The sequence below is a fragment of the Lygodium microphyllum genome, chromosome 14 (genome assembly GCF_053477565.2).
Source record: "Lygodium microphyllum isolate KBCC chromosome 14, Lygodium_microphyllum_v1.1.10, whole genome shotgun sequence".
Classification (NCBI taxonomy): Eukaryota; Viridiplantae; Streptophyta; class Polypodiopsida; order Schizaeales; family Lygodiaceae; genus Lygodium; species Lygodium microphyllum.
The window spans coordinates 151,436,614-151,460,758 of NC_141148.1; the positions used below are offsets into that span (position 1 = coordinate 151,436,614).

At 43.4% G+C, this 24,145-nt stretch overlaps 1 protein-coding gene across 2 annotated transcripts; it reads left to right on the forward strand.

Moving 5' to 3' along the window:
• The first annotated feature begins 9,867 nt into the window (after positions 1-9,867).
• Positions 9,868-22,610, forward strand: LOC148026242 (low-temperature-induced cysteine proteinase-like). 2 transcript variants are annotated; one of them, XM_087693545.1, is made up of 5 exons: positions 9,868-10,491; positions 20,657-20,892; positions 20,982-21,119; positions 21,521-21,979; positions 22,124-22,610. In XM_087693545.1, exons 1-5 carry the CDS (start codon positions 10,017-10,019, stop codon positions 22,196-22,198), a joined length of 1,383 nt encoding a protein of 460 aa, XP_087549671.1. In that variant the 5' UTR covers positions 9,868-10,016; the 3' UTR covers positions 22,199-22,610. The 2 variants fall into 2 exon arrangements, with proteins under 2 accessions (XP_087549671.1, XP_087549670.1); XM_087693544.1 differs by having other exon boundaries at positions 9,869-10,491; positions 20,979-21,119.
• The last annotated feature ends 1,535 nt before the right edge of the window (positions 22,611-24,145 follow it).

A 24,145-nucleotide genomic window follows, 5' to 3' on the forward strand; every position in this document is an offset into this window, starting at 1 on the left:
GCTAGAATGAAGTTCTGAGTGTCAGAAGAACTTTCGACAATTTGCGATGCTGGGGTCAGGTCAAATTTCTGAGAATTTGATAAAAATTGATAGTCGACCAAGCTGGTCCGAATTGCAGGGTCCGAGTGGGTCTCTCGGACGGGCCGAGGTACATGGGCCAAGGGTCGAATTCATGACTCGGACAAGGTAGACTCGGACGGGCCGAGACGCAGACTCGGACAAAGTTGCTCGGACAGGTTGGCTTGGACAGGCCAAATGGTCAATTCGGAAGAGGTCACTTGGATGGGCCGAGGGCTGAATATGACACGTGGCCAAGGGCCGAATCCTATGGCTTGGACGGTTTGGCTTGGATGGGCCGAGGGCCGAATTAGTCGATGGTCTGAGAATGGTCGACTTGGACGGGCCGAGTAGGTCTGGGTCGAGGGCCGATTAGGGTTTCGGGCTGAGTGGGCCGAATGAAAGAGGGCTGAGGGCCGATTCTAGGACTCGGCCTAGAAGCGATCGCTCGGACAGGCCGAATGTGGCACGACGACGATAGCGAGAGGTCGATTTTGCTCGATTCTTGTGATTTAATCAATCATAGCAAGCATAAATCTCCAGATCCTATCTAGGGGGATAGAGAAAGAGATTCATATACCTGAATAGAGCGGTAGGCTCGTCGATGGTGTGATTGGATCAAATCGTGCGATGGCTCTCTCTCTCTCTCTCTCTCTCTCTCTCTCTCTCTCTCTCTCTCTCTCTCTCACAGAAATGGTCACAAATGAGCTCTCCCTTGGGCTCTTGGATCTTATACCCCTTCCCGGGTATGGTGTTGATGCCCCCAATCACTCACTTACTGATCTTAGGCATCACAAGCGAGCTTTTTACCATTTTTTGCACGATTTTTGCCATGTTTTGCAACAGTAAACCCTACTCTTCTCCGATGCGATTTCCTAATCCTAACCTACGCTAAATGCAACAAGAACCGAAAGCAAAAAACTGAAATAATTTCTCCATGTTTTCCAATCATCAAATAAAAAAAATATCCCAAAATACTTACTTGTTTTAAAGATAAAAAACATCCAAACTTCCTACCTATCTTAAGCTCTGTTTCGGGGATGAATTCCTTACTTCGAGCTCGATATGAGGCGCGCAAGTGCTCAAGCTTGAATTCCTTGGTCCCAGCAACGGAACCAAAATGTAGTGGGAGGTCACGCTCAACCGCCAAGACCCACGGACCGCTTATTGCTTCAAGCGTTTCAAGCGAGCTCTAATGGCTATCTCTCACCTAGCCGAGTGAGCTTACCTTGATGCCGATACAAGTTACCTCCTCTCTCGCACACCTTGGTAGCTCCACGATCCTAGATGTGAGCTCAAGCATCCTCAAGCCTCCTCCATCTCCAAGCTCCATCCTCCATAGCCGCATGCGCGAGAAAAGAGAAGAGAAGCGAAGAAGAGAAGAGGAGATGGTGAAGAGCTTCACCCTCTTCATCCCTCACTCTCACACACTCACTCCCTCACACTCTCACACTCCCTCTTTCAAGAGCACACACAAGCAAGAAGATGAGGAAGAGAGAAGAAGAAGAGAGCTCTTGTTAGTCTCACATCAAAGAATGAGCTTCCATTCACTTTTTGAACTTTATACATACAAATCCTAAAAACCCCATGGGCGCCCATCCCTTTTTTAAATGAATGGCCCCCATCCCTTTTTTACATGAATGGCCATTGTGGCAAGGTCCTTTTTCCATTTCCCTCTTCTAGCCTTATGCCTCTAGCCTACACCCATCTAATATTTTACAATTGGCACAAGAGGGAGCCTGGCGCTCTTTTACAAGAGTTTTCCAAGTTTTTTGAGGCGCCTTTCATTTAAAATTGTGCTTTTTGCCCCGGCTTAGCTTTGGAGGTCGCTTGCGTGTCTTTGCTCTTTTTCCATGTTTTTTTCTGCTTTTTCCTTCCTCTTTTCGCCATCTCGACTTGGGGTTAATATGCAATCCTTCCCTTGGAATGGTACCAAGCCTCAAGGTCGCCCTTCAAGAAAGATGGGGATGGGAAGGGGGACATGGACGGAACGCTTGATTGAACTTGAACGCTTTTAACAGAAACCCGGTTTCTAGCCATGCATGCACTTATATGTGAAAAGGCAAGACGCAAAAGCTGGTTTGACAAGCATGTCAAGTGGTGCAGCTTCGAACAGGGTGACTTACTGTTGCTATACTTAGTCAAAGGATATAAGCAAAAGCTGAAGTTTCGAGGGCTAGGAACTTTTAAGGTTTGAACCATCAACAGAACTGGCAACATTGAACTAGAAACCCTAGAGGCATAGGCTTCTTTAATGGCAGCCGCATAAAGAAGTATTTCCCTCCCATGCACCCATTGCATAAACCCCCAATGCTAGCACCCCCTGTCCACGTATGAGTAGCCACTATCATTGAGGTGGATGGTGAGGATGAGAAAGCAGTATCCCTAGCTTACCTATGCATGACGGTCACTGTTAAACACACATGCACCATCAATGCATTGATCGATGAGGGAGCTAATTTTAATATCTTGACTCATGACCATTGGACCCAAATCGGCAAACCGTAGTTGCAGGCCACTAATGCTAATCTCACCCCTTATGGAGGCCAACCCTATATGCTGTTAGGGAAGTGCAAGGTTGCAGTTTCTATCGAGTTTGAAAGTGTGTCAATAATCTTCCATGTGCTGCCCAACACTAAGAATGCAGGCACGAAATCATTGTTAGGACAAACTTTCAAGAAGCAAACTCCTTGCAATGTCGATTATCAGTTGCAGCGTATTCACCTAGCCAGTTACAGCTTTCAGCAAGAGCAGCGACTCTTTCCAAGACCCCAAAGCCACTGGTAGAGGAACCCACCGTCAAGACTAAGGAGGGAGGTCGGGAGGACTTGCCACAACCTACCAAGCCTCGATGCCAGCAACCCACTAGAACCAACACTGATGACCATGAACCCCAACTCAAATAGGTACCCACGGCCTCACCATCCTAATAATCAGCACCCAAAACCTAGGAGGCCAAGTCAAAAGTATAAACATCAACGTACGGTCAAGCCACAATGGGTCCCCAAGGCCTTATTGCGAGCACAAGGCTACTATGTGGATAGCACCTGGATTTGGTTTTTGTTGAAAGCCAAAGAGACCAAAGGCCCTACTCAAGCGCCACCCTCAAGCTTGACCACATGTAACATCATGCTAGAGACACTCAAACAATAAAAGAATCAAGCCGCTAAGTCCATAGAACCTCCGAAGCCTAACTTAGTAGGGCCTAAACCAATCTATCATCCAAAATTGTAGCCTACTACTAGAAAAATGCCCAACTCTAGCGCTGATGATACCCCGCAGATCTCAAACGCATCTAGTAGCAAGACAACCGCAACTACCACCAAACCCATCGAATGTGAGACCAAGCTCCAACCTAAAGAGCAACCCAAACTACGACTATTAGCTGCTGGACTCTCTAGTCCTGTTAAGCCTCAACCACCCACCGACCTTCGACCGTCTTATGAGCAACGATCAATTCTTGGCTGCAAACTTAGCTGAGAATACAGGGGACAACTTGGTTGCTTGCCTCCAATGCTTGGATTGTACTTTCATGACCTTGGCCAAAAGCTACAATAGACTAGACTTAGGCCTCTTGGAAGAACCTATAGCAACGAAAGTACGAACACTCCCTTGCTCTTGGGAGGAGTTGGAATTTGTATTCGTTAAGGCTTTCGAATTAGCTCACGAGTTAATTGCAGCTGAGATATCCCAAGAGCAAGCAATCTAGTGGTGTGTCATCTCGTAGTTTAGCAAGAATACAATCATGGCCATAAACCAAGAAATAGAGAAGTTGAAATAACTTATCAACCACGACTCCTCCTTCTTGCGGAAATGGTATGCTTTACGCCTCAATGGGAGTAAGAGCAATGCCAAATAATGACCAACGCTAAACAACGACATGCAGTCAAGGCATCTGAATACGACCCAACCTATGTTGCTCCAACTTCCTATAGGGTGTTGACTTCCATTCATAACCGACCCTTGGAAGAACACATTGAGGGTCATCCGTATTTAGATCGCATCCTCATTGAGGAGAAGTTGCATGTCGCTAGTTGAATGGACTCCGGTGACTTCTTTCTTTACATCCTCACTTACATTATGCATGTAGGCATTCACCCTTTTGACATGGATAGCTATGTTAATCTCGAGTATAATCCGAATTTCTACGCCTGGCTCATGCAAAGGTAAAGAACTCAGATTATGTGTTGAACACCCATCATCTTCTAACCCTTGAATCCTAGAAAGGATTATTCTCAATTCAAAGTGGGGGAGATAAGGTGAAATAAACCAAACACATAAGAAAAACCATAAAGAAAAATCACACATGAGGGACCTCAATGGTAGGAGAAAGCAACTTGTGAGCTGAGGAATTGGGAATAAAATTTGAAAGCAATAGACTTAGATTGATTGGAGGAAAACGTCTAATTCTGTACTAAAACTAAGTTAATCTGCCAAGCATAAAGTTTTTTCTTTCAGTGAGTAACTAATTGGAAAAGCACTAATGGCAAACCATGGCTTATGATAGGAGCTAAAGATGCTGCAGCAAGATCGAGCCCATTGCCTACCCTTTACAGAAGAGGAAAGAACGAAGTATGGCATATCCCTTGAAAATCGAGTGTACAACCAACTCAGGTTTAGGAGCATCCACAACATCGAAGGGGTAGTGACCAGCAAGGAGGCCATCAAGAGGAACGGCTATATCATGAAAACCATAGATCAATCAACCAGGATACTAGCCCTTGGAAGTAGACTGCCGGTAGGTGGAGAATCCCAACATCGAAGGGAATGGACAGGAAAAAGCCCTCAGCCAAGGCCTCATTCATAGGGTATGGAAGAGTCTTGACCGCCCTTATTCGAGAGGCAATAAAAGAGGTGCAAGATGGAGAAAAGGGATAGGATGAAACACCTGATAGGTCACCTCCTCGTCAAGAAAAAGAACAATCAAGTGAGAGGACGGTCAGTGAAGAAGAGGGCAAGTGAAAAGCTCAATCCAACAGGAGGAAGGCAAGGACGCCTAAAAAGAACGTGGCATAGAAAAATTAAGAGGAAGAGGGGAAGAGAAAGGAGGAAGTCGACCTACGAAAAGCTAGGAATGAGTCAAGAAGAGCGGAGGAAGAGAAAGGAGGAAGCCGACCTACGAAAAGCCAGGAATGAGTTAAGAAGAGCGGAGGAAGAGAGGAAGAGAAAAGCCGTAGAACAAGAGGAGGAGTTCAGGAAGAAGGAAGAGAAAGACATTGAGCTAGCCAAGCAAAGATGAATGGAACAGTGACGACTTCCCTTTATGGCTTGACCCCGCCTTTATTACTACTTGTAATTACCTTAAATTGCTTAGGATACTCCTTAGGCAAGATCCCACCCCGCAAGAGCATAGCCTCCCAGTACTCCATTTTGATCCCAATGCTATAGATAATTGCGCAATGGCCCAACTAATGATGCGAGTTGCTCTATTGCCTTCATTTTGCTTAGCCCTACTAGAGGACATGAGAATGATAGCTGCTTCACCCACTGCAATCATCCCTTCCTCTCCACCACCACCCTTCAAGTCCGCCTAAACCTCAAGGGGTATCTCCAAAGTCGTCGATTCCTTAATAAATCTATTAAGCCCCCTTCTTTACTCCACTTTGATGACAAAGATTAAACTTGTGTCAGAACTATGTAACTTTATTATTATTCTTAAAAAAAAAAGGATATTACACATTGCCATCGCAAGTTGCACATCGACCACAGTCACTGCACCTAGGGGTCCTCAAGTTAGGAGCATTCGGTGGCTTCGGTAGGCCAACTCTGTCCCTACCTCCCTAGCCTCATTTTGATCCCCCGCTTCATGCTTAGGGCACATCAAGGGCAGGACACACCTAGGGAAGTAACACTCACCTATGGTTAGACTTGTCACCCTAAGCTACACGCACCGCACCTTCCTTATGCACAAACTAAGTCCTCACATGAGCGGCAATGCCCAGGCCTCCCAATCCCACTAGCATGCACACAATGCACCACAAACAATGGAACACACCCCATGTAGTGCACCTTCTTTTCTTTTAAGGTACAAACAAAGGCCCCAACCACCAGCCCTAGAGAACCCATCATCCATGCAATGCACTCCCCATTTTATGCGACAATGTTACCATGTCGGTGAAACAAAGCAATGCACACTGAGATAGCCCCCATCAAAAAGTGAATGAAGAAGCTCATTTGAAATAGCACAAGAGAAGGCAACCGCGGAGGGCGAACAGATGGATCCATATAACACCATATTCAATTTTAAAGATGGATCCGCCCACTAGTCTCTCCCCCCACCGAGATCCATCCAACACCATCATCAATTTCATGGCCATAAATCCCTCCAGCACCAGGGATCATATCCAATGCAAGGGCATTTTAGTTCCATAAATCCCTCTAACATGTCCATAAATCCCTCCAACACCAAGGATCATATCTAACGCAAGGGCCTTCCAGCTCCAAAAATCCCTCCAATAGGCCCATAAATCCCTCCAGTACCAGGGATCATATCCAACACAAGGGCCTTTCAGTTCCATAAATCCCTCTAACAGGTCCATAAATTCCTCCAGCACTAGGGATCATATCCAATGCAAGGGTCTTCCAGCTCCAAAAATCCCTCCAATAGGTCCATAAATCCCTCCAGCACCAGGGATCATATCCCACGCAAGGGCCTCTCAGTTCCATAAATCCCTCCAACCCACCCCCAACATAACTTGTATACAACCACAAAATTCCCCTGGCTACCCCAGCACCACCGTTCGACTCATCACCCAGCAAGTGCCATGGGATTGGCACGGGGATAATGTTAACCCTCAGACGAACAAGGTGGAAAATCCAAAAAATCTAAAGCAAAAGATAGGGCCAAGGCAAAAGCGGAATGGAGAACGAAGGCATGCCAAGAAAAATTGGGAAACACAAGAAGTGTGAAAAAATCCTAAATCAAGGAGAGGCACACAAGAAAAAGCGCAAGCCAATACTTTTGTAAAAGAGTGCAAGGTGCACCATGATTTATTTTAAGAGCGTCGAGCTCTGACCTGTGCAAATTGTAATGTAGTTGGGCGGTAGGAAGGAAGCTAGGAAGATAGGAGAACAATGGAAAAAATGGCCTAGGCTATGGCCGGCCATGTAAAAAGGGGATGACCGCCCAAAGGGGATTTCGGGCTTTGTATATAAAGTTCAAAAGATGAATGAGAGCTCATTCTTTTGATGTGTGGCAACAAGAGACTCACCTTTTTCTCTCCTTCTATTCTCTTTGCTTGCTTGTGTGTGCTTGAGGGAGGGAGTGTGAGAGTGTGAGGGAGTAAGTGTGAGGAAGAGGGATCAAGGAGGTTAAGCTCTCGACCATCTCCTCTCTTCTTTTTCTCTCATCTTCTCTTCTCTCCTCTTGTCTCACATGCGGCTATGGAGGATGGAGCTTGGAGGTGGAGGCTTGAGAATGCTTAAGCTTGCATCAAGAATCGTGGAGCTATCGGAGTGCTTGAGAGAGGAAGCAACTCGATCGGGCATCAAGATAGGCTCACTACACTTGTAGAGAAGGATAGCGCGTCGGCTATGTGAGAGGTAGCCATTAGTGCTCGCTTGAAACACTTGAACAATAAGCGGTCCATGGGTCTTGGCGGTTGAGCTTGTGCTCACCTCTACACCCTCTCCATATTGAAACACTCCAATACCTTCCCAATGTATTCTTTTTGAGACAAATAGAGTATATTTTTATCTCGATCTCGCATAATGTGTACACCAAGAATGTGACTAGCATTTCCCAAGTCCTTTAGCTATTTTATATTTGCATAGATGGTTGGATAACTATTCTTACCGAGAAGTTGTGTTTGAGATTATAGTGAAGATGGTTATTCCTTTAGCTAGTTTACATTGACAAGGTGGATGGTATATGTTGATTTATTGTCATGTAGGTGGGCATACTTCGAAATTTATGGAGGTCGGGATTTCTAACTCTAGTATAACCTATAGAGAGTCCATTGGGCAAAGAGGTTGGACATAATCAATTTGTAGTATTTATGTGCTTCACATAAGGATTGGTTGCTTCACATTGACAATGAATCGATCCATGAGACATTATGGGTTTATTGGTAAATAACACATGTAGGAAGGGTGGTTGTTGTTGTAAGGAACCCTTTCTTTGGAAGTGGATGTTGGATGTATCCCAAAGTGCTAGAGAAATATGTTTGCCAGACCCAAGAGAAGCCACCAAATTATGAGGACATGGATCTTGAAGAGTTTTGTGCCAAAAGCTTTATGAAATGATAGCTTGAATGGCTTATAGATTGACTCTTGAGTCGACCGTTTTGCAAACTACTAATTATATTAATACGAATATCCTTAATATCTTGCAAGTAACCCCTATGAGATATGGGTAATGGATTAATATTATGAAAAAAAGCCGGGTTATTTTGACAAGTGATGAAGTCAATTGTGTGCAACATCTTATCAATTACCTATGTTAGATTTTTGAGAGAACACTATTAATATTTTAGAGAAGGTGCACCTTTGGACTTGCCTTAGTTTAAAGAGATGCAATTGTTGGAACATGACTTGGGAAAGAGCTTATTCTTCTTTCTACTTGGACATGCCAAAACTATTCCCAAAATCCCAAAACACAACAAAAAGTACTACTCTAATATTAATACTACTCAAAAGTTGTTAACATTCAAAATGATTTATTGTTTAAAAATTATTATATTTCAAAATGATTTATTGTTTAGAAATTACTATATTTCAAAATGATTTACTCAATATTCATGGAAATTTGAGGTGTTGTGTTGAATGGATTGATGAATTGGAAAAAATTCTCAAAAAGCGGACCTTTTACAAAAACAATTCAAATTAGATTTGAATTGTTTGGAGAGTTCTATTCGATAAAATATCAAATAAGAAAATTTAAAAATATAAAACCTATGGCAATCTTAATTATAATATAAAAATAAAATCTTCAAAGTTTGAGAAAAATCCTACAAGTTGTTGAGGTTGAAGATTTTTATATTTCTTGCTAATAATATTTTCCATGGACACGGATTTTGAATAGAGACGCACACAAGTGATCGACTTGTGTATGTGAGTTTAGCCAAAATTTAGTTCGCCCTCCATGTGCAAGTCAATGACTCGGGCACCCTACTTTTGGGAGAGCAGAGAGGACCTACTAAGTAGGAGAGAGAATGCGTTGAGCAGGAGAGAAAATGTTGTACTAAGTAGGAGAGAGAATGCGTTGAGCAGGAGAGAAAATGTTGTACCCAACTAGGAGAGATAGATTGCATCCACTCCACCTATCATTTGATGCCACAAGTGCGAGACTCGTACTCTAGGTTTAGTGGATTACCTCCATGTTTGAGGTTGCTTTGTTTCAACTTTGAGTAGTTGTAATGACATGGAAGATTCTTTTGTAATGCGTTTTTTGCCAAATGGCCATGTAATTACAAGATTTTGCCCGTATACTATCGGAGGTATTGATCTTGTGACCGGTTATATCGCGATTCGCACCCACCCAACCCTACCACATGGGCTATGGCTCATTGGTGACATGGGAGTTGATATGCTCGCCATCATTGATCCAGAGGGCTCATGACTTGATCGAATGACGTTGTGGAAGTAAAATCGACCCACACGTGTCATGGACTTTGGGCATCACGGAGCGGAAGGGCACTTCCAAGCACCTCACGTGCGCACGAGCACTCGCAAGCTACATAAAACGTGGAAGGAGCGCCCGCTTCTGCTTATAAAGTCGCATTGGCAGACACCGGTGCAAAAAGTGTGCCGTGTGCTCGCATAAATAACATGCGCAATCGTAATAATTACAATAATATAATATAAAACTGGTAAGCAAGAGTAAAAAAGCTGCTGCTGTCGCCATAATTGCTGCACTGTCCATCCATCGTCTGCTGCGCCTACGAGTCCGTCTCTCTCTTTCTCTCTCTCTCACGAGTCACGACCACAACCTTGCCGAATCGGGGCAGCTTGCGACCACCATGAACGCCTTCTGGCCTCTGCTTCTCGTTCTCTCCTTCGCGTCATCGGCATCCTGTGTGGAGCCGGACGGCATCGTCGCCTACTCCCCCGACGATCTCCTCTCCCAGAGAGGCCTGCTCTCGGTATTCGAATCCTGGCTCCGCCGATTCCCGAAGCACTACGCCCTGCAGGACGAAGAGTGGCACCGGCGGTTCGCTGCATTCAAGGACAATCTATTTTATGTGCATATGCACAACCTGCGCAATGCCTCATACCGTCTTGGCTTGAATAAGTTCGCGGATCTCAGCAATACTGAATTCAGGGACCTGTACTTCCGGAATAGAATACGGATGAGAGGCAAGAGAGAACCTAGGTACCAGGTGCAGCTCTTGGAAGAGGCAGTGTTTCACTCCAACGATGTGAAGGATATTCCCAGTTCCATTGATTGGAGAGCGAAGGGGTCTGTCACTCCAGTGAAGGACCAGGGTTCTTGTGGTAAGTTTTATGGTTTATTTGAAATTTTTGCTTTGTTTTTGGATGATCACTGAAGATAAATGCAGAGATTTGGATAGAGAGAGAGAGAGAGAGAGAGAGAGAGAGAGAGAGAGAGGTATATTAACATATCTACAGAAGCCAAAGTGGCCAATGAGACCCAATAGATACAATGCTTGAAAGAAAAGAGAATGCAACAAAGTGGAGGTAATTCATAAGGAAGTGACGAAAGAATATGGAAAATCAAAAACTTTCATTATTGCAAGTGATTGCAATAGATAGTTGATGCATCCTTGCCATGTGGTTATGATAGGAAGTTTTGATAGCACTCAAGAAACAAGAGAGAGCAAATGTTGGGAATGCAGAAAAGCATGGCTGAAGCTTGTCAAACAAGCCGCAAACTATTATGCTAAACAGAGCCTTTTATTCGAGCATTCAACCAAAGTTGACCGCTGCACATATATTAGCCAGGTCCATGTATCACACATGGTATTTAGCAAAACACATGCTAGGGTTTGTACTAGACCAATAACTCAGACAACAATGCATAAAATGCAAAACACAAGAATAGGTGAGAGTGGAATTTGATGAAATTGAATGAATGGTGAGTGGAAATGATTGAATGTACACAATGTTCAAGGGTAGAGTAGTCCAATAGTCGATGACTCTCGTGGGAGTGGGTTGAGGGAGATGATGTGTGTCGTCCATCCGAGATGTATCCTGATTGTAGTAACCACTACTTGAAGTAGAGGATGGTATAGAAAGATACTGAAAACTCAAATACAATTTGTTGTAGATGATGATAAATAGTCAAGTTAGCTAGAATAACAAAAATGGTGTTGATGGTGATAGGGGTTGGAAGAGTTGGTGATACCAAGGTAGACTAGGCAATGGTTGTTAGAGGAGATGGTTCAAAAGATGTAGATATAGCCACAGGAAAACTCCACCAAATCAAGAATCAACATATGGGCAGCTCCAATAGCATTAAATTGATGGTGTCAATAGGTTGGGAAGAAATGTAGTCCACTAGATGAGGAAGGGCAGTTATAGGATACCCACAACAACAGTTGGAGATGGTGAACAATAGCTAGTTGAAGAAGATGGTAGCCATTGAAGAGGGAAGATTGAGGATGCAAGAGATATAATTGGGGATAGAAGTGATGAAAAGGGATGCAAGTGACTCAACACACTCTATTTATAGAGATGGAAACAACCAAAATTGGGGAGTGTGCTTATGGGACATTGAGACACATTAAGTATATGAGTTTTAGGATTGTGTAATAAGCTCATTAAGGTTCAATGTGTAATGCACCCCATACATACACAACATGTGCTAAAAGAGGCGTCAACTCTTCTTCACACCCTCTTCCCAAGAAGTCTAGCAGAAAAGGCCGTGCCATGACAAGCCCTCCAAAGAAGGACCTAGTGTAGTAATGACTCTACATATGTATGTAGCTAGACTCACAATGTGCCAACCCCCTCTAGGGTTTGTCTCTAGTGTAGTAACGACTCTACATATGCATGGAGCTAGACTTTTAATGTGCCAATATCCTCTAGGCCCTAGGCTTTGTCTCTAGTTGTTTGATCACACTTGGCTACAATCTGCTAATGTTGAAATCGATATCTACTAGATAGCTGTGTTGCTTATGAATCCCTTTTCATTATGAGGAACTTTCAAAAATAGTGTCAAGAATTACTTATGTAGTTACTTGAGGGTTGAAGCATTGAACTCCAATAATATCATGATTTCATAGCATATATCATCTACACAAAATAAATGAAAAGTTGCTTGAGTTGAAGCTAAAATATTGAAACTGATAAAAGCATGCCATTTTTGTTCGGTCTGAAAATTCCAAAGAGAAAAACTAAAACTAATGTTAATCAAGTTGTTACTATAAACTAAATGCCCAAATAGTAATGCAAAGACCCCAAATTTGACATATTAAAAGTTTGTTGTAAATTTTTCTTAAATATTGAAATTTGACCAGTATGTGGCTCTGTGAGCAGAAGATCATTCACATAAAGACAAATGATAGCAAGAAACCCCCCTCTTTACATATGTAAAGTGAAACATGTCTTCCTTCTTGGAGAGGTGGTAATTCCTTGATTAAGCACTTAATTATAGCAATCAACAAATAAATATAAATTGAAGTGCACATTTTACCTTCATAATCTTGGACATTGGACATCCTATTGGTCCCAAAATTGATGTCCCTTTCGGTATTTCTTTACCTCAATCGCTAATGGAATGAGTACAAGCTGAGATTCACAATCTTCTTTGCTGTTTCAAAAAGGCTCTTTGCTGAAGCAACAATCAACAATCAATTTGCCCCTTGATGCACCAACAACAATAGGAGCATCAGAGACCGTGATCTTCAAGAGAAAGTGCATCAGTAGCAATTGCCAGCTTCCCAAGGTCAAGAAAATGCAATCTCCATCACCAAAATGGTCTCCAATGGCTGGGAAATGGCCTTAAAAGCTGGCAACAACAGTCCAATACCTCTTCCCAACAGCTTCAAAATGAAAAAAACGAGATTTTCCTCTCCCTTCAGTCCTATTTAATCTTTCCCCCACTTGCATGGGAAAGTTTTGCCAAGTGGCAGCTTTCTTAATCCATTTTCAGCAATTTTCAGCCATTTAATTAATTTTCAGAATTTGCAACCCAAAGTGGTCCCATGCATTAATTGACCCTTGCACAAGCATTAATCCATTAATTAATGCCTAGTCCCTAGTGTTATCACTAACACTTAATGGCCAATTAATGGTCCTAGGGGCAAACTGACACCAAAATTTACCTAGAATCTAACAAGTGTAACTTGTTACAACTTCTGCCTTTGATACCCATCTTTTTCACAGGGTCTTTCAGCCTTTAACTGTGAAAAAGTAGCTTGCACCTCACATGTGCATCTTTTAATTGCACATTTGATTAATCCTTTAATCAAATGTCAACTAAACATAAGCAAAGTATCAAATTTTCATGTCCTTGTGACAGACTCCCTACTGTCCCCTACTTGTTGAGGCCCCTCTTACATCAAATTGCTGTTCTCTAATTAGAAAATGAACCAACAGCTCTCTCTCTTTCAAGCTATAAACTAATTGAATGGTTGAGACCCAGCCCCCAAAAACGTTTTCTCACTTTGCATGGATATTTTTGCCAAGTGGCAGCCTTTTTAACCCATTTTTCAGCATTATTCAACCATTTAGTTAATTTTTAGATTAAACAATCCTGAAAATTTGGGCATTTTGGTCAATTAGTAGCTTTCTAAATCCATTTTTCATCATTATCCAACCATTTAGTCAAATTTAAGAATTAAATAATCTTCAAAATTAATTTTAGCCCTTTTGACCTTGCCCAACATTAAATGTGCCCATCCATAATTAAATTGGCTAACTTGGAGTAGTCCTTAATCTTTGTCAACCCTTAGACTAACATTAGTTAATTAATTAATGCTAGTTCTTAGTGTCACCACCAATACTTACGTGCTTGTTCAAAATCGGGCCCTTCTTCTTGAGTCAACTCTTGTTGAGGTGATTGCACTTACTGCTCTTGCTCCCCAAGCCCTAGTAAGGTGAGTTCTTGTGAGATTAAGCCAGCTAAGATTAGATGGGCTCATTGCTACTCTACTCCCAAGCTGGTGCTAGGCTTGGGTGCCTTGGAAGGTGCACCTAAAACTGACATCCTAGACTCATTTGCACTACTAAAAAGTGGTTCTGAGTCACCAAAAAGTGTTCATGCACTATGTAAAGGTGCTCAAAAGTGATATAGTGATAAGCTTTTTAGTGGTGTAGTAGCATTTAGAATTAATGTTGCACTGGAGAAACCGAAACTCAACTTGGAGAGAGAAGCCACTAGCTTCGTGCATCCATGCTGGAAGGAATATGAAGGCCTCGTCACCAAGTCGCAGCTGAATCTCCGAGGTCTCGATCTAGGTGGTACCTAAAGATCTTGGGTATCAATAGAAGAGATGACTGGTCGAAGACAGCCACCCCAAGAAAGTAGAGGATGGGTGAAGAACTTCATGTGGAGTAGGTTCCCCCTCTGAGATGGGAGGTGGAGAGGCCCCTGCTGAAGTCGAAGAAGTAGATGTCCCCTCTGAGGGTAAAGAAATAACATCCCTCTTTGAATCCCCCTCTGAAGTAGATAGGGAATCCAAAATCTCATGAATCACGGACTCTGAAATGTCTGATGACAAAGGAAGTGCTGCCGGTCGTGCTGAAGAAGGTATCTGGGGTGTCGAAGAGCTCCCAAAGGTAGCCTCTTGAACTTGAGTAGTCGAGGGTGGGGAAGGGTAGGGCTCAGAATGAGCAAGAGGGGCAACAATCGCTGTCTCTTAGTGCAGCAGACTGGGTAGCCGAAGAAGAGGAAGGAGTCGAGCAGCCACTGTCTCTCGAAGGAGCAGACTGATGAGGAGACGGTATTAAACAATCACTGTCTCTTGATGGAGCAGATTGTAGATCCGTAGGTCGTGGAAGCCACTATACTTGAAAATAAGTGGGAGAAGGCTGCCGCTGGCATTGTGATGATCTCCAGGAGGTCGTAGCGCCAATCGATCCTCCATGTACTCAAAAGGACTTAGTGCGCATCAGATGTGTCTTATTGCCTTGAGCATAGTACTCTGATAGCCGATGCAGAACGATCTTTGTGGCCCAGAAATGAGAGGTGGCACAAGGAGTGCCTGGTGGAAGATGCATGTACTCCAGAGGGGTGGGGAGCAAAGGTTGAAGTCGGCAAGCATCGGTGGTGTGTCCGGTGATGCCACAGTAGGAGCACGCAGTAGTCTGGTCATCTGTTGGTAAAGAAGTCATGGATACCAGTGTGCCTTGCTGAAGAAGGAAGAGGTCAGCCACCATGAACCACGAACTGCAATGTTCGCCTCAACATTTTCAGGAATTGGGTCTATATCAGGAGGTATATTATTTTCAGGAAGAGATCAAATCTCTATATGCAAATGATACTTCGGATCTTGTGTCATTGCCAAAGGGAAGGAAGCCACTTCCAAACAAATGGATGTACAAAGTCAAGACAGTTGATGGGAAACCCAAGTACAAGGTAAGGCTAGTTGCCAAAGGTTATGCACAAAAGGAAGGGATTGACTTCCAAGAGGTCTTCTCACTTGTTGTGAAGATGACCACTTTATGTGTGCTTTTTGCTCTTACTGCTGTTTTGGATTTAGAGCTGTATTTTTATTTGCTTTCCAAACTGACACTCATTACAAAAATCAAGTTTAGAGCCTTTTCCATCAACCCTCTTCAGAGAGGTAAGGACATTAAGTCCTTTTTGGCTCATATGGCCCAATCTCTTATGCCATAACTCCAATTGGCTGCAAATTTCAGCAACTGCAAGAAACTTGCCATTCAAGGCTTTACAGTGCAAACAATAATACCATCATCAACGAACAAGAGTGCATGAATCACATCAGCCTTGGTAATCTACATATTCTGCATGTGACATACAAGGGCATCATAATCAATTGCACATAATACATCAGCCTTTGTATCTGAAAGCTCTTCTATGACCACGCTAGAGGCCACATTGACCTTCTCTTTGCCTTTGGTTATCTCCGATGCATCTGTCTTTTCTCTTATAATACCTGCAATCAGGTTTCTTGTGGCCCTTCCGACCTCAGTGATAGCAAGTAACGTCACTCTTATCCTTTTCTTTGCTCTTGCTCCTGTTTCTCTGCCCTGCATTTGCAGTTTTCTTTTCAGCCCTGCCTCTTACATTACAAGCTGAGTTGTTGCCTTCTCCACCAGATATACGTCTAATTTCTTCATTTAAGATAGAACCCCTCACCCCATCATATGAGAGATTGGGGTTATTGCTGAGTGATACCACCAAGGTTTTCCACGAGTCCGGTAGTGTCATGATCAAAAAGATCGCCCTCAACTTATCATCAAAGTCCAAGTTTGCATCTTTGAGCTGATTTAGAATCCCTGTAAATGCATTCAAGTACTCAGCTGCAGGCTTTGACTCATCCAGTCGCATATTCACCAACTTGCGCATTAAATGCACCTGATTAACAGGTGTGGTGATCTCATAAGTAGTTTTCAGCTTCTCCCATATTGCATAACTTGTGTCTAAACCCTTAATGTCTGTCAGAATGTTATCAGTGACACCCATCTTTATATAAGCCACAACCTTTTTATTCACTCTGGCCCAATCTGCATCAGACATTAGTGCGGGTTTATCTTCCTGCAAAGCATCCTCACAATCCTTCAGGAACAAAATGCCCTGTATACAGTCTTTATAAAGGTCAAAGCCATGACCATCAAACCGTTTGATCTCCATCAAACTCTTGATGTCTGAACTAGAAGAAGCTGCAGCCATTTTATCACGAACACGAGAGTAAATGCACTAATCTGCGGAAGCACAAGCTGAACCAACAAAATACCCTGCTGTTTTTCCTCAACCAGAAATAAATCTCTGCTGTTTGTACATTAACCAGCCATTGCATGGGCAAAAGATGCAGAAATTTACCAAATTCTGCGCAAATCCCTAAAATTTCAAGTCCAAAATTGAATGAATGTCAGTCAATCTGACACAGCTGAGTAAAGCTTTGCCAATACATGAAAAGCCCCAAATTTCTGGGATCCAACGTCAAGAAATTTTACCCAAAAATGCAAAATAGCTCAACTTGTTTGCGAGCTGACCGTCGCCTGTTAGTCTCGGGAAGTGCGCACAATCTGCGCTTTGATACTAGTTGTTGGAAGCAATAGGGACGCAGCTCGAGCAAAAGTGAACGAGTGAGTGTGATGGCTTGAGAGAGTGTGAGCAGAGTGAAAGTACGAGACGATAAGAGTGGACCAACAATGTGTTGGTACACAAATAATAAAATGTATTTATACTTAGGGCACGCAAAGGGTGCATTCACATGTACAATGTGCATGTACTATACACAGAGGTTACCGAGCCTTTATATCCCAACATGGAGATGGTAGCTAAGTCAAGAGAATCATGACTATATTCTTTGAAGATATTATCTTGCCAAGGGATGCAAGCTCATGCCTCATATCCTCCAACTTGTTGATATGATCCTTCATGGGAGGAGAGTCATCAACAACGAGCATCCGCAATTTCTTCTCGAGAGTAATCCAGTGGGCAAATGTCTTTTGATGGTACAAAGAAGCAAGCTTTGTCGACAGCACTACCTTTCGCAACTTATGCACATGCACAAGGATAGAATCCCACAAGCTCATAAAGAAGAAAGATCGAGCTCTAGAGTTGAGCCAATCCTAGAGGACCGTACGATCCATTGATGATCCCATTGTGGAATCCTTCATTAGATGGGAAATAGGGTGGGTGACAAACTCCCAAAGATCGAAGGGTATCAAGGATACACTCCACCTTACATGACCAAAGCGAGTAGTTTGAACCATCAAGCCGGTCTTCTTTGGGCAAAGAAGGGAGTACAAGCACTTGTATAGAGGGTGCCATAGGAGGCATTTTGAGGCTAGTAGAATGGGCCTTCTACGAAACATGGAGAGAATGGGGAGGAGAGGGATCTTGTACAAACAGGCTAGGTGACCGCTGTCTTTCTTCATGATTATTGTTGTGTGGTATCTCCATATGCTCTTCGCGATAATCTTGTCGCCATTCGGAGGAGTGGTGAGAATTCTCCTCATCTGTATCATTGAAGCCTCAAAACTGGTTATAAGACATCTTTGACATATCGCAAGACATCCACAAGATCTGAAATCTGTAATAGACACGAGAACTCAGCTACAAACACTATGTAGATGTCCCACCTGGCCAAGACAGGTTGTCGCTTGCCCAAAAACCTGTGTGCTTGGGGAAGAAGGGTTGTCGCCAACAGCCAGAAGGGGCCGCATGATGTAGAGGAGGCTGTGTTTGCAGCAAATGCAAATGTTGATGCTTGTCTTTCAGCCTAGGATGGTCATGTTTGCAACAATCTCCACTTTGTCCTCTCATTTGGCAATGATATCATGTGAGAGTGCGCAACGGAAGAAGGAACAAGAACACACACAGAGAGAGAGAGAGAGAGAGAGAGAGAGAGAGAGAGAGAGAGAGAGAGCAATGCTGCAAGGAAAGAAAAGAAATCTGTAGTGAACAAGGAATGCAGTCCACAGTGTCAACGAGGGCACTAGATCAGGCTGATGATGATGGCAGATGGAGGAGAAGATTGAAGTTGGAGTGTGTACCTACAAACTTGCAATGGAAGAATGATATGCCAAGTGAGTGGGAGAGGCTATATATAGCTGACTATCCCTAAATCTAGCTGACTTGCATCCTGGGACCTAAAAATGGGCCAACAGCATTTAATGCTCGTCAGACTGCATTAAATGCAGTTGCAAATGCTGACATGGCAGAAAAAATCCCAATAGGGATGGACAAAATCTGGTAGATGATGGCAGATTGGTGAACGTATAAATTGCTTGGGAAATGTACACAAAAATTTGATTGGAGGAGAAAATGCATAGAAAGGCAATGAAATGGCTGCTTTGGAATGAGCTACCTCCTCTATCAAAAGAAGTGACAGACATGTTAGTTCTCCTAAGGTCTTGTTTGACTCACACTGAGGTTCATAGGTAGGAGATGACAAGGCATGACAATCATGATTGCTAAACGATGAGGTTGTGGCCTCCCAAGATCCGATTCATGGTTCTTCTGTTGCAAGTAATGAGGCCCCCCAAAAACCATCGGCCCCTCTTTCCTTCGAGGTCACCTGTTTGCACCCTTTCTTTGTTTGCAACTCCTCCCCCTCCTTATTGTACTACCTCATCTCCCTCTCCCTCTCCCCTTCGATCCTTGATGGCTCCTTCTTCTTCTACCTCGTCCTTGGGTATTTCTACCCCTTTCCCATCTCCTCAGGTTTCTTGGGGGGGGGGATTGATTGAGTTGTCAAAGGAGGAGGCTTCTTCATCGAATGAGGGGGATATAATTTCCCTTAGTGAGGGGGAGTCGGTGCATTGCAGGTACTAGAGGCCACTTGGTCTCCTTCATAGCAGGATGAGCCTATCACTGTCTCTAGGTGGTATCAGTAGCTCATGCAGGAGTTAGGGATTATTCATTTCCCTGAGACACATACTGGCCCAGACAGATTAGCCAGGATTCAGGATCATTGGGATAGTTTACTTTGTGTGAACAACGCCCTTATGTCAGGGATTCTTTAGAACCATAAGCCTACTACAGTTGATGATGCTCTTGCATAGGAGGTTTGACATAGTGCTATGCAGGCTGAGCTTGATTCTAATGCGTAATGCCATGCTCAAGCGGCGCCCCCCCTCCCCATGTAGAGTCTTCACCTTTAGACCTGTTTGTACTTCCAATTTTGCCATTAAGTGTTTGAGTGCATAAATACATGTGATTTTGCCTTCAAACCATACACTCAAGGGTACCTAGAGTTGTCATTGATAAATGTAACAAAATACTAATGACCATCGAGTGCTCTAGTCCTCATAGGACCACACAGATCAGAGTGTATAAACTGCAATTTCTGGACAGCACGCATTGCACCATTCTTCTGAAAAGCAAATCTGTGCATTTTCCCAAGAATGCTACCCTCACAAGCATGGGGAGGTGGAGTATCCAAAGTAGGCAAAGCATCTACCATCTGACACCTCTGAAAAGTCACGAGGTTGCCAAAGCTCATGTGACCACAGCGAGTGTGCCAAAGCTCCACATTCTGCATAGGGGGCGTAAGAGTGCTAACTGCTAGAGCATCATGAGAAGTCCTTGCATGTTTAATACCGCCAATCAGTGCACAACCACAGTTGTTAGGGGGAAGTAAGGAAGTGCAGAAGGGACTTGCAGATAGAGATGGTGACCGTTACAGCTACCTTGACACCTTTTTTTGGGTGCAACTGATATTCTATTAGTGCTGGACATACCAAACAAGCGGGAATGACAGTATGCACAGCATTGTATTTCTTCCTTTTATTATGGCAGCCTGTTTGTTCTTAAATTGTCTGTTGTCTTTTTCTTCACTTATAATCAATCTGGTGTGCTTATGTGCGATGCATTCAGTCTTGTATCAGAGTATACAGCATTGTCTGTTGTGGTGCTAAAGTATCTGATGTGGGTGGAAAGGTAGTTGAAATTTGAAGAAATATGCTTTAGAAATGTATAGCAAACGTTCTTGGTACCTTAATGATGATCTTATTGGCAGAAAGTGACTTGATGATAATGTTCACCCTGATGATCATTCAGGTAGCTGCTGGGCATTTTCAACTATTGCTGCCGTCGAAGGTATCAACCACATACGCACTGGTACCTTAATCTCCTTGTCAGAGCAAGAGCTGGTTGATTGTGATAGATCCTACAACATGGGCTGTAGTGGGGGTCTCATGGATTATGCCTTCCAGTTCATTGTAAATAATGGTGGCATTGATACTGAAGAGGATTACCCTTACACTGGAAGTGATGGCCAATGTGATTCCACCAAGGTATACTGCATTATTCGCAGTTCCACCCTCTTCTGTCTTTTCTAATGACTGTTTGGGGTTGACTTGATTTATGCTTGGTGTCTCAGAAGAATGCCCATATTGTAGTGATTGATGGTTATGAAGACATCCCATCTAATGATGAAACATCATTACTGAAGGCCGTTGCACAGCAACCAGTGAGTGTCGCAATCGAAGCCAGTGGACGCGATTTTCAACTTTATGCCGGAGTAAGATGCATTGAAGCCCATTGCACTTTCTGAATGATTCACTCTGCACCTGTTTGCATTTATGCTTTTTTAAAATTTCATGGCTTGCCTGTGAAGTTTGCTTCAGACCTGCATAAATGCTTGGAAGCAAGATATTTTGTCGCAATCTATGCAGAGCTTTTTGTCAAGAACTTTTGCAAATGATTGAGGCAAGGAATGGAAATGGGAATCCACAGTATAGAACAGGAAGCACTAAAATTAGGAAAAGGTAGGGAACGGGGGTTGGAATGGCATCTCTATCAACATGTCTTGGTAGACAGTAATTTTGTCAGCGACTGCAATAACCAGTGAAAATGTTTTGAGTATCCATGTAGCCATCAAACCATATGCCTGATGGCATGATCGTATTGGGTGGTTTTCAGGGAATTCTCACAGGAGGCTGTGGAACGGATCTCGATCACGGAGTCACAGTGGTTGGCTATGGCAGTTCTGGAGGACTAGATTACTGGATTGTCAAGAATTCATGGGGTTCTAGCTGGGGGGAGAAGGGCTACATCCGCATGCAGAGAGGTGCTGCAGGGATCTTGACTGGACATGGCTTGTGTGGCATCAATATGGAAGCTTCTTTCCCCATCAAGCTAGGTGCTAATCCTCCTCTGCCACCCCCATCTCCACCGGCTCCAGTTACTCCTCGCACAAAGTGTGACTCAATATATTCCTGTGCTCCTTTGAGCACCTGCTGCTGCATCTTCCATGTTGCCAAGCACTGCTTTGCCTGGGGCTGCTGCCCATTTGAATCTGCCACCTGCTGTGACGATCACTATCATTGTTGCCCCTCTGACTTCCCAATCTGCAACATCAAGGCCAATACCTGTCTCCAGGTAATACATGGGCTGATTTTTTTTTTTTGCAAAGCAGGACTTAATCTTAATTGTCTTGAAACTCTGCTGGTTGTATTGTGCTAGACATGTGCATTGTGATTGAGACTAAGATAATCTTAATTTCCTTTGGATCCTTCCTGGCAGGATGAAAGAAATTCCTTTGGAGTGAAGATGCTGGAACGAAGGATTGCAAGACCAGATTGGATAGCTGAACTTTAACTCTTCTGATGTTGACTTCTGAAAAGCCATGCAGGCACAACACTTGTAAAGTTGATCACCAATTTTATTGGTGAAGATAAGCCACATATCTAGGTTAAGCCTTGTACACTCTTTAGTTGTTCTCATTCTTTCAGCCCTTGAAATCTATCACAGTAGGGCTGCATTACAGATCAAAGAGGTCATGACTTCGGTTTTTATTCGATTTCCTCTCTCAATTCATTGTCACAAAGATTAGCTTCCTGGTTAGGTTGCATTTAAAACACCAAACATGATATGTCAGGTAAAGGCCTAATCAAGGTCTATTTTTTGACCTGAAGGTGTTACACTTGATGTCGATAGGCTGGTCATAAAAGGCTCAAGAACTTGAAAACCCATGTAATGTATGATGATAATGAAGCCTGACTTTTGTCTTCTTTTGCGCAACGTTCTTTACTGTGCTCCGAGTTTGCACCGCCTCAGAGACATCAGAAATGCCTTGTGCTTTGCATGTCCTACTGTGATGGATTTGCAACCAACCTTGCAACGCTATTGTCATATACTATTATTGATCACCACTATGGCCTCCGTGTATTGTACGCACGTATCCGCCCCTCTACATTACCATCATGGCCACCAAAGAAGCTCTCCGAGGATGGTGGGATATACATTCTGAAGCTCTGCAAGGATGATGTGATGTCCATTCTGCACATGTTGCCAGAAAAAGGGCAAGTGATGGCCATCGCTCGTGACACCTCATGGATAAGCTTTTGAAAGGGAACCCGCTTGCTCATGTGGCTAAGCGTTTCTACTACCAAGCACTTGGCGTTCTCTTTGAGGCTTGTTTTTACCACCTCAAGCTCCAACCAGTGAACTAGGGAAGAGGGTGAGAATTTTGAGGCAGCTAGAGCCATAGCCCTAAACAAACCTCCTGAAGCTCCAACCAGTGAACTAGGGAAGAGTGTGAGAATTTTGAGGCAGGTAGAGCCATGGCCCTAGACATAGCCACAATGGCATCATTGGCTAGAGTAGGCTCTAGCACATGCCACTCCTTAGACATCCATCGCCAATGGTATTTCATGGATGAACAAAGCTCTTGAATTGCATGGGAGAGATTAATGGCACCAACTATAACTGCATAAGGGGCATAGAGAACCATCTTCCTTCTTGGACATTTTGGTTCGTGCCATGTAGCTTGGCATGTGGGAAGCCAGTTACATGCATTGTCCCACGTGATTAGCTTGAAGAAATGTTGTTTCCTATTATGATTTGGCTCAACAAATCCATTCTTATGGGCTCTTAACTTGTTGCTTGTGAGCCATGACAATTGATGTTACCCAATTAGAATTTGATCCAGTGTGATTTAGTAGATTTTTCTATTGTTGTAAGAGTATGTTACACCTTAGGGGATCAAGAGATGTCCAAACAACGAAATGTTTAGATAAAGCCAATAATTAGGCCCAATAGGCTTGGGATGAAGCTTGGGTTAATATGGCACAAAGTCTAGTTGAGAGTCCCTTGGAAGGAAAGGATGGAATGCCTTCAAGACTTTTAAAGTAGACCATGTCTATGGACTACAAATACCCATGCTTGTAACTTGCATATAATGCAACTATGAGAAGCCAACTAACTTTGCATGCATAGAGATTAGGATACATTGTCCCATTTGTCAAGGTAGCTTGGATATAGAGTAAGTAGGTGCAAAAGATCCCTTACATCCTAGACATGGGATTGAGGGTTGTAGATGCCCACTAGCATCCACCATTTGGGCACCCTTTTACCATTCCTTTTCTCTAGCTAATGCAAAATGAATCTTATTTGTCAAATTCATTGTGTTCGTCTTGAGCTTATGTGTGAGAGAGGGAGGTTTGATTGAAAGAATATGAGTGAGAAAGGTCCAATCAGGAGTAAAGTTCCCTTCTCTTCTTCCCTTGCAACTTCATTGGAGCTTGAAGAGCTTGTGGGAAGCAT